At 46.0% G+C, this 10,873-nt stretch overlaps 4 protein-coding genes across 4 annotated transcripts; all 4 read left to right on the top strand.

Moving 5' to 3' along the window:
* Positions 1-2: 2 nt before the first annotated feature.
* LAJ45_02079 (uncharacterized protein) lies at positions 3-2,126 on the top strand (the record flags this gene model as incomplete). The annotated part of the gene is made up of 1 exon (XM_046111671.1): positions 807-2,126. One exon carries the CDS (start codon positions 807-809, stop codon positions 2,124-2,126), a length of 1,320 nt encoding a protein of 439 aa, XP_045975615.1.
* Positions 2,127-3,154: 1,028 nt separating this feature from the next.
* LAJ45_02078 (uncharacterized protein) lies at positions 3,155-3,624 on the top strand (the record flags this gene model as incomplete). The annotated part of the gene is made up of 3 exons (XM_046111670.1): positions 3,155-3,308; positions 3,393-3,491; positions 3,557-3,624. 3 exons carry the CDS (start codon positions 3,155-3,157, stop codon positions 3,622-3,624), a joined length of 321 nt encoding a protein of 106 aa, XP_045975614.1.
* Positions 3,625-3,970: 346 nt separating this feature from the next.
* LAJ45_02077 (uncharacterized protein) lies at positions 3,971-7,837 on the top strand (the record flags this gene model as incomplete). Its single annotated transcript, XM_046111669.1, has 10 exons — positions 3,971-4,017; positions 4,153-4,319; positions 4,475-4,531; positions 4,594-4,681; positions 4,833-4,846; positions 4,925-4,968; positions 5,025-5,649; positions 5,713-7,488; positions 7,560-7,657; positions 7,724-7,837. 10 exons carry the CDS (start codon positions 3,971-3,973, stop codon positions 7,835-7,837), a joined length of 3,030 nt encoding a protein of 1,009 aa, XP_045975613.1.
* A 1,737-nt stretch (positions 7,838-9,574) lies between these two features.
* Positions 9,575-10,447, top strand: LAJ45_02076 (uncharacterized protein; the record flags this gene model as incomplete). The annotated part of the gene is made up of 3 exons (XM_046111668.1): positions 9,575-10,121; positions 10,177-10,351; positions 10,411-10,447. The coding sequence occupies 3 exons, from the start codon at positions 9,575-9,577 to the stop codon at positions 10,445-10,447; spliced, it is 759 nt and encodes a 252-aa protein (XP_045975612.1).
* Between the last annotated feature and the right edge of the window lie 426 nt (positions 10,448-10,873).

Genomic DNA, 10,873 nt, shown 5'->3' with positions numbered 1-10,873 from the left:
TAATGGGTGGTAAACGTGATCTTCTCTCAAAGCCGGTGCCGCAGAGCTCAAAGGACATCACACTCGACGATGGAAAAGCCTACACAGCGGTTACGGAGGGTTTGGCAACTGTGTTGTTCCCTAAAATTACTGTGAAGAAGGACAAAGCAGGCAATGACGTTGAGGTCAAGGGGGAGGTGTTTTACAACCCGATCCAACAGTTCAATCGTGATTTAAGTGTTTTGACAATTAAGACATTTGGGGATATGTTTTTGGAGGAGAAGAAGGAAAAGAAAGAGCAGAAGCTGGCGAATAAAGCAAAAGGAAAAGAGACAAAGGGCAAAGAAACGAAGGACGGAGGGCCTGCAAAGAAGGTAACGAAGGATGAAGTGGAGATCGTGGCCGAAGCAGCAAACCCGGGGGTGGTCAAAATCGAGGATCTAGAGGAAGTTGTGGAAATAAAAGCTGAAAGCTCAGAGGAAAAGACAAATGAGAATATCGGAAAAATACCAACGGTACCTGCTACAGAGCCAATGGACACTGAAGACATTCCCCTGCAGTCAATGGATGCCCCAGATCTCCCTTCACGGCCAAAGGAGACGATTACAGCCCCAACATACACACCTACGCCCCCAAAATTCACTATTCTTGATGCATTATCAGCCACAGGGCTCCGCGCCCTCCGATATGCTCTTGAGATCCCTGCGGCAACTGCAATCACTGCCAATGACCTCGAGCCCTCCGCAGTGGCCTCAATCACAGCCAACATAGTCCATAATTCCAAAAACCCAGCAACTCATCCCGATACCCTCGAACCCTCCGCGGCAATGTCTAAGATCTCTGTATCCCTTTCTGATGCAACTCATCATATGTACTCCCGCCTCTATATTGCCTCCCCCCCCCCTCTTCCGGGTGCGCCAAACACTCCCGTCCCCCAACATCTTAAATACGCAGTAGGCAAGTACGAAGTCATCGACCTCGATCCTTTCGGCACCGCATCTCCTTTCATTGACGCTGCAGTACAGGCAGTCAGTGATGGTGGTCTCCTCGCAGTAACCTGTACTGACGCGGGCGTATGGGCCTCCGCTGGATACTCTGAGAAATGCTTCTCTCTGTACGGTGGCACCCCAGTTAAGGGAGAATGGTGCCATGAAGCGGGGGTAAGGCTAATTCTTAACTCCATTGCAATGGCTGCGGCAAGATATGGGTACTGGATGGAGCCACTGCTATCCTTGAGCATTGATTTCTATGCGAGGGTATTTGTGCGTATCAGGAAAGGTCCAGAAATGGTGAAACGTCTAGCAAGTAATAGCATGGTAGTATACAACTGCGACTCCGGATGCGGATCATGGGTCGTCCAAAAACTCGGTAGATCCAAAGAAGAGAAGAATAAGTCTGGAACCGGTACTTTCATGAAATTCGGCCTCGCCCGTGCTCCTACAACAGACTCCAATTGTGCGGAATGCGGCTTCCCTATGCACCTTGGAGGCCCTATGTACGCTGGCCCTCTTCACTCTACTGCCTTTATCAAACGGCTTCTCGTCTCACTGCCATCGGCACCCCCTTCAATCTATGGTACCCTACCTCGTATCACGGGAATGCTCCAGACGGCTCTTCAGGAGTCCACGCCCGCCCTAGCGGCTTCCCCGTTTTTCTTTGCGACTACTCGCCTCGCAAAGACACTCCACTGCATAGCGCCGCCTTTGGCTGCATTCCGCGGGGCCCTTAAAGGGCTTGGGTATGAAGTCTCGCGCAGCCACTGTAAGCCAACTAGCATTAAGACGAATGCGCCATGGAATGTGATCTGGGAAGTAATGAGGCGTTGGGTCGAGAAGAAACCCGTCAAAATTGAGGCGTTTGGTGATAAGCACGCAGCGTATAAGATTCTGAGGCTTGGCCGAGTTGAGGGTGATGAGGGAACCGAAGAAGAGAAGAAGTTGAAGGAATTGGAAGTGGTTTTTGACGAGAAACTTGGAGCTGATGAGGATAAAGCGTCGGGGCTGGTCAGATACCAGGTTAACCCGACTGCACATTGGGGTCCGATGGCCAAGGCCAAGAAAGAGGATATGTCAAAGAGAGTGATGGAAGATGGTGAGGGCGAAGAAGTAGAGGGGAAAAGGGTCAGGAGGAGTGAGGCAAATGCTTAGTGATCTTGTATAAATAGGGAGTTTAGGGTTCGATATCATGTAAATAGCAAAATGTACTAGCAATATTTAGTGAGCAATCTATTAACGAGGTCAACGAATCAATTCATTTCTAAAGTTTCCTGCTTGGGCGGGACCATGAAATACTTCTGCTTACCCAGTCAACTTTTTTAGCTCGGTCAAAAACAAGTTGATAAATTTTGAAGATAACTCTATCAAAAGTTGAGCCAGAAGATCTCATGACCTCAACACATACGATATTTCATTCTAGTCTTATCTCCGAGGAGATTGTTAGATAATTTGTAGGCCTAGAAGCAATGGACTGAAGTTGTACTTCATTTACAAATTGTAATCGGCTTCGATTCCTCGAGGACTCTGCAGATATTCTCATTTATACCTAGCATTCTTAAGTTTTATGTTCAAGTACACATTCTAGAACGTGTTTTCTCGTTTTTCACTACCTGGAAGAATAAATATCAGCTACATATCGATAAGTTTTGTCTACAAATGATAGGGTTCGATAGATACATGTATAGACCAATTATATACGAATCAAAGCACATGTACCTACTGCACTTAGGTGATTCGAGTCCCCTACCCGCGACTTATTTTATGAGTAGGATGTTGCATATGTGCATGTGCCCAAAGTAAAGTACTAACCCCAGCGATTAGTAGTGGCAATTAGTAGCAATTAGTAACCCCCCAGCCAGTCACCATCCCCCGTTACCCCCATTACAAAGAACCAACACACCGATCATTTCCGCCAAGAATAGCTGACCAACTCTAAATCTTGGCTACAACCGAGCCAATCACAACTCATCCGTTTCAAAGCAAGCATCTGATGTCAGCGGCTTAGAACAGTGTGAGAACAGCTATATAAACAGCATCAGTAGTTTCGGGAATTCAGTACGATTATTCTTCACCAGGTTCTATTACTCCACTATCCTACGAGATCAATTCCACTACTTCTCTTCCACGAGAAATAATCATCCCCACGAAAACCGCAAAACTTCTTAAATTTCAAAGTTAAAATGGTCCACCCACCAACCTGCTGCAAGAGCTCAGGCGAGCCCTGCACCTGCGCTGCGCAGGCAAAGTGCTCTTGTGGACAGAAGGAAGCCTTAAACTGCAATTGTGAGAAGGCTTCGACTGAGAACCGCATTGCTGGTGCCAGATGTTCTTGTCGTGAGTCTTCCCTTAAGCTTCGAGAGCTAGTTAAGTAGCTATAGCTTATAGTGAACGGGAACTGATTGATATTATATATTATAGGGATGAGACCGGCAAAGGAGTGCAACTGTGAGCGCTCAGCAGAGGAGAACAACGTAACCGGCGATGCATGTGCATGTGGATTAAGGAAGGCAGACTCCTGTAAGTTTCGAATTTCTTTTTGACATTGCTGCTAGTAAAGGTTGGTGATAATAATGCTTTTATAGGCACTTGCGAGAAGAACCCATCAGCGGGTTTGAGAGATGGGGAGATTGATTTTACCACCACCAAATAGACCATTATTTGGCTGATAGGTTATGGTTTTCGGTGTACCGGGTTTTAGTGTTTTACTATATATGGGGTTCTTTTTTCTCGTTTTCTTCTTCTTTTTCTTTAAAGTACTTAGCTGTGAATATGGATGCTATAAGTATTAATGAAGTTAAAGTGAATTTTTCTACCTTATGGATCTTATCACAATGTGCAGTGTTACTACATGCAATGCATGATTTGTTGACATGTAGCATTTCCTGTTCCATGGTCTGAAGTGAGCACGTGAGGGCGGAAACGGCGTGCATCAAGAGGACATATGTAATTGTAATGCGGTGTAGCAAAGTTACATAATTAAAGGGTTGAACTACCGCATGGCCATATCTCAACTTGCTCTGAGTGCTCGGGACTCGAGATTACAGTATACTAGCTATCACTTAATTCTAGAGATAGACTGGGAGCGAAAGTTAGATCTAGAGCTCGTACTAACGTTATAACCTGGTTGCAAAATAGAATAAACCGTAGAGTACGCCCAATCCTAGTCTTTCTCAGGCAGGGATGCCATTCTCGGTTACCCTCCTCCACATACCACACCTCACACACTCCTTTTGGTGTCTCGATTCCGGCGCTCGCTCCATCTCCCGTCTGCCGGCATCGTCAAGGTCGGCTTCGACCTCACCTCATCATCATCGACACCCTTAGCCAGACCAGCAAAATCTAAAGGTATCTAATAACGGGATAGGAATCCACGAACACCCCAAGGAACAAACGAACGAACTCTCGGAGCTCTCACAGCTGCCGAGTCTCCTATAACTTCAACTCCTTTTCCACGAACGACATCTTCAAATCGCCAATTCGTAGCTAACTCCGGCTTACAGCTCTACCTCGGAAACAGAAAAAGCTCGAGGCCGAATTAAAGATGTCGTCCATGCGTGGTAGGATTTCCTATACACATCCTGTTTAGAGGGGGAGAATAGTTAGCTAAGAAGCGCGCCAGGATTGGTTCAGTTTATCGCGGATTTGAGAAATGCAAGAGCGAGAGAATTGGAGGAAAAGAGAATAAATAAGGAGCTTGCAAATATACGGTCAGTTCCCGTGTGCCCAGTTCAGTCTAATTCACCCAATCCTCACCTCGAATCTGATCAGCGATGCCTACGAATCTTCCCCTTACCTCTGCAACTATTCCATCCCCGCTCTCTCCCTCTCCCCACAATTCATGTGCTGATCCTATTCAAGACAAAAGTTCAAAGGCAGGCAGGCATATATGCAATTGATTTGATTGGCTACGCCGGAATTGTTTACGAAGACTAACACTTTCCTCAAAAAAGATGGCAACTTAAATGGGTACCACAAGAAAAAATATGTTTGCAAAGTATGTAACCTCCACTCTTCTCCTAGGTCTTAACCTAATGTCGCCGCCGCGCACAGCTTCTTTATATCTACATCCTTGGCTGGAACGTCGACTTTGGCCACCTGGAAGCCGTCAACCTCATTTCCGCCACAAAATACTCCGAAAAACAAATAGGCTATCTCGCTGTAACACTCTTTCTCAACGAAAAACACGACTTTCTCCATCTCGTCGTCAACTCTATCAAAAAGGATCTTCTCGACCATAACGAACTCAACAATTGTCTCGCGCTACACGCAATTGCAAATGTCGGCGGACGGGAAATGGGCGAGGCTCTTAGTCCTGATGTGCACCGGCTGTTGATCTCGCCGGCGTCCAAGTCTTTCGTAAAGAAGAAGGCGGCATTGACGTTGTTGAGGTTGTACAGGAAGTACCCAGGAATCATCCAAAATGAATGGGCGGAGAGAATAATCTCACTCATGGATGACCCAGACTTGGGGGTAGCACTATCGGTCACTTCATTAGTGATGGCACTAGTACAAGATAATCCAGAGGCATTTAAAGGAAGTTATATCAAGGCTGCTCACAGACTTAAGAGGGTAGTTGTGGACAATGAGTACACGCAAGATTACATCTACTATAAAGTTCCATGCCCATGGATCCAAGTCAAACTTCTACGGCTCCTGCAATATTATCCGCCCTCTGGTAACTCTATTACCCCCACTCCCTGAAAACACTATAATCAACTCTAACACGCCCGTGCATCAGAGGACGTAAATGTTCAAAACATGATTCGTGAGTCCCTCCAACGCATTCTGGATTCAGCTTCCGACGCGCCTAAAAATGTACAACAAAACAATGCCCAAAATGCGGTTCTTTTTGAGGCCATCAATCTCGCAATCCATCTCGACTCCGAAACTGGGTTAATGACTCAAATCGCTGTTCGACTTGGCCGTTTCATTGTTTCCAAAGAAACAAACGTCCGCTACCTCGGTCTAGAGGCAATGACACATTTAGCAGCTCGCTCTGAAACACTCGAACCGATTAAGAAGCATCAAGCAACCATTATAGCTTCGCTTCGTGACCGTGATATTTCTGTCAGGAGGAAAGCGCTGGATTTATTGTATAGCATGTGTGACACGACCAACGCACAACAAATCGTTACCGAGCTGTTGAAATATCTACAAAGTGCAGACTTTGCAATTAGGGAGGAGATGGTCTTGAAAATTGCGATCTTGACAGAGAAATATGCGACTGAGTTTCAGTGGTATGTGGATATATCACTGCGCCTCATCAGTATGGCGGGTGATCACGTCAGCGACGAGGTGTGGCAGCGTGTGATCCAGATTGTCACGAACAACGAAGAGCTACAGGTTTATGCTGCGCAAAACATATTACAGCATGTTAAGGGGATGCAATGCCACGAGACATTGGTGAAAATAGGAGGATACTTACTAGGAGAATTTGGGCATCTGATTGCAGATATGCAGGGGTGTAGTCCCATTGAGCAGTTTATGGCTCTTCAGTCCAAATTCAATGGATGTTCCTCCGCAACAAGAGCGATACTGCTAAGCTCATACGTCAAATTTGTGAATCTATTTCCTGAGATTAAACCGCAGTTGCTACAGGTATTTCATGTATACTCGCACACACTCGATTCCGAGCTGCAACAGCGGGCATGTGAATATCTCGCCCTCACGTCTCTTCCAACTGACGATCTTCTCCGAACTGTTTGTGACGAAATGCCGCCATTTCCCGAACGCACCTCAGCACTCCTTTCAAGGCTGCACCAGAAACATGCAGGCACGAGTGATAAACGAACATGGGTTATTGGTGGTAAAGACGCAAATACAGATAAGGAATTTCAGCTCACGCTCAATACGGGCTTGAAACGTTCTTTTACCAACGCTGGGAATGGTACACCCACTACTGCAAAAAGCGCAGGGCTTGATAGTATACCTGCTCTTACACCCACCCAAGAGCTTGCTGGGTTGAACTTAAACGGTGATAGCACCACTGCCGCAAAGAAGGAGACGCTGAACCTCGCGTCTACAACGCATCTTAGCCCTGACTGGAGCATTGGTTACAACCGCCTCCTAATCCGCTCAGAGGGTGTCCTCTATGAGGACGTTCAAATCCAAATCGGCCTCAGAAGCGAATACAGAGGCCATATGGGTTGCATCATCCTCTACTATACCAACAAGTCTCCTGTTGCTATAGGTTCCTTCACCACCACTGTCAATAACAATGCCCCAGGGCAGCTATCGTTGAAGTGTCAAAATATACCGGACACTATAGTGCAACCTGAAGGCCAAACACAACAAACTATCATGCTCGAAGCAACTACTCTATTCAGCGAAGCACCAACTATTAGGATCTCCTACCTTGCCGGCGCACTCCAGGGACTAACGCTTAAGTTGCCTGTGGTGCCGAGTAAGTTTATGGAGCCAGCAGCACTAAGTGGTGAAGATTTCTTCAAACGGTGGAAGCAAATTGGGGGCGCGCCGAGAGAGGCGCAAAAGGTATTCGGAATTAGTGTCAAGGGTAATGTGATTGATGTTGCTAGGACAAAGAAGGTGGTAGAGGGCTTCAAGTGGGGGTTATGGATGGCGTAGATCCAAATGCAAAGAATGTCGTGGGCGCAAGTGTGCTGCATACCGCCGGTGGGAAGTTTGGATGTTTGTTGAGGCTGGAACCAAATTTGGAAACGAAGGTATGTGTATTGCCCCCTCGTTGGTTTAAGTTCGGCGAAGACTAACCGGAGGATGTATGGATGTAGATGTATAGGATCACGATCAGGGCAACAGACGAGAAAGCTCCACCAATGTTATTAAAAATCATGGAAGAACGACTTGCACTGGCGTCACCGCCATCAGATTTTGGAAAAAGATAAGACTTACTTGTGTCTGCTGGAAATAGAGAAGGAGTTGGGATGGGGAGATTGTAATCATCGCTGCACAGTTTTATCGTATATAATACCATATCATTTCTTTCTTTTAAAAATCTATATTTGTGAATGGGCGGTGGGGACGGTAAATAGATAACTAGTTGACTGTGGATATGGATATGGTTATGCTGTCTTGAGTGTGCGTATATTTGTGTAATTCCACTTGCATTTATGATTTCTGGAGGTAACTTAGATCTCAGCCGCAGCACAGTCTAAGGAAGTCAAACGCCCCCCCCCCCCCGGGGGCGCAACCACCACACCCAAGAAACCGAGCCGAGTGATAATCTATGAATAAACGAATTGCACTTTTCCTAGGTCTGGCTTAGTCTTTTGTAAGATTGGTCGTTTTGATGGATCTGTCTACTTACTTGCTCGTTCTACCGTATTTTGAGTAATATGGCCACCCGAATTTCAAACAACCTGAGTGAAATTGATGGAGGTTACACTTGATATCTCTGAACAACGGCAGATACCCCCCCCCCCAATATACTAGAAGAGGAATATTATCTATTATAATCATTGCTTAAGTTTGGATATCGAGTGAGACTCTGTGATTAAAGCTGATATTGCTGTGATCAAAGTTTATCATAACCTCTCTTACTTGGCCATGATCTTTGTGGTCTTTATGGCTTTGATTGCCGCCTTGATTCCTGGATATAACTTAAATGTACGCATATTTGTTCCGGTATAGTTAGCATATACAGAACAAAATATCCAAGTATCTCGATACCCGAAGCCCTCCCTACGTCACTGAAGTGCAGATGGCATTGTACCTGTGGCTAGTAGTGGCCCACCTTGCGACCGCGAGGTCTTACTCCCGCTCCCATCTCCGTGTAGTAATTCCGACCTCCAGTGCACCCATAGTAGTTGGCCACCTCCAGCAGTTAATTAATGTTGCCCTTAGCCACTCCGTAGCTAGCTCCCACCGTAGGCCATAGCCAGCTCTCATAGTCGCTCATTACCAGCTCCTGCAGCTTACCATATGGCCAGCTCCTAGCCAATAATATTCTCTCAGTTAATTCAAGCCGTCGTTATATTCTACTTTCCACCTACAGTACTCCCTCCCTCTCAGTATAATTGATTCCTTCATACCGGGCATGCCAGCAGCCCGCTCTAGGTGGTGGGTGGGCCGGTTGCTATGCAAAGTTAGGGTTCCTCGCCCTCGACCAATCATATATGCCCAAGCGTTTCGAAAAACCATAATCCAGTACATATTAGAAGAAGATTAGATATAGCTTATTTTGCAGCCTTTTTAATTTTCCCAACACTTGATGGTACATGACTTCTCAAGCTACATAGGGTTTATTTCTATGTAATCTAACGAGAGTAATTACTAATAGGGGGGTATATCTAGCTTGTGCCCTCGGATATTCTCTTAGTATTATCTGTGAATTTATACGTCCCCCAATAGCTCCAAAGCTCATACTGCAAAGTCAAGCAAGTGTTAGCAGTTGTGTAGATACATGTACTGATGTATGTAGCACAGATTAGTAACAGAAATCCTGGAGTGATATTCCATGATCCAAGACCCGATTCTCGCAAGGGTCCCGAGAAAGGAAGAGCCGCTGATGTAAAGCCGAGATATAATCTAGGGACTTAAACTAAACCCCACTGCTAAGCCCGACTCAACAAACTATATATAAAGATACATACCAGTAATTAGGTTCCCCAATTCCATCCCCAATGTCCTCATCTACACCCGTCATTCTACTCACCGGCGCCTCTCGTGGTGTCGGCCTCGCAATTGCACAGCACCTCCTTAAACACTCCGCACGCCTGTTCCTCGTCGCCCGGACTGCCGGTCCTCTCGAAGCCCTCAAGGCGGAATTCCCTAGCCAGGTCGACTACCTCTCTGGTGATCTCGCCGATACCTCCGTCTGCAGAGCTGCTGTAGTGCAGGCTGTAGCAACATATGGCAGGCTTGATGGTGTGATTGTGAACCACGGTGTGCTAGAGCCTGTTGCGAGGGTTGCGGATGCGGATATTGATGCGTGGAAAGCTGCCTTTGACGTGGGTTTCTTTGGGGTTGTTGCTTTGGTTAAGGAGGCGATCCCCGAGTTGAGGAAGGCAAAGGGCAGAGTAGTCTTTGTGAGTAGTGGAGCGGCAGTGACGGGCTATGAGGGATGGGGTGCATATGGCTCAAGTAAGGCTGCGTTGAACCATTTGGCAATTACCCTGGCATCAGAAGAGAAGGAGATTACAAGCATTTCCATCAGGCCGGGAGTCATTGGTTGGTTCTTTCTTGCTACTCTTTCTTTGACTGCGTATTGATTATTGCGGTGCAGATACGCAAATGCAACAAGAGATCAGGGAGAAGCATGCGGCCGCAATGGGGGGAACTCATGACAAGTTCATGAAGTTGAAAGCGACTGGAAAACTGCTGAGGCCTGATCAACCCGGGAATGTCATCGCGAAGTTGGCATTGAAGGCTCCTAAAGATCTTTCGGGACAATTCTTAAAGTACAGGCTTCTTTCTCTTCCTTTTTGACAGGGGGATTAGATTGCTAATTTAGACACAGTTGGAACGCGGAGCAGCTGGCCGACTTTCAAGAATAAACTACATGTAGGCACAGAAGAAAGTTCAATGGACAGTGGATTTAGATATAAGCAATATAAATTGCTAAATATTGCTGTTTATATATTATATTATTATTACTATTCATATATCCTGTTATATCCTTCGTACTATTAGTAATCCCATGCTGAGGCATCAAAGCCAACAATTTATTATCCTAAAAGATCTGCCAAATTGTATTAGCACTAGTCCCATCAAACCTCGGCAGAAGACCAATCGTGCAAGAAAATAGGATATGGAGTCTCTAAAGTCAGTCGAAAGATGAAAAGTCGTAATTTTTTCATTCATAGACACCTCAAGGGCCCCTCCGAATTAGCATGGAGTTTTTGTTCATCATTTGAGCTCCATACCCATACCCATACCGCTATCCAAAAAGAAGAAAAAATAGAGAATGTTCTTACCATTTT

Source organism: Morchella importuna, assembly GCF_003444635.1.
Source record: "Morchella importuna strain M04M26 chromosome Unknown Morimp01GS003, whole genome shotgun sequence".
In the NCBI taxonomy this organism is placed as follows: domain Eukaryota; kingdom Fungi; phylum Ascomycota; class Pezizomycetes; order Pezizales; family Morchellaceae; genus Morchella; species Morchella importuna.
Note: the sequence above shows the minus strand (reverse complement) of the source record. Positions and strands in the feature narration are given on the sequence as shown.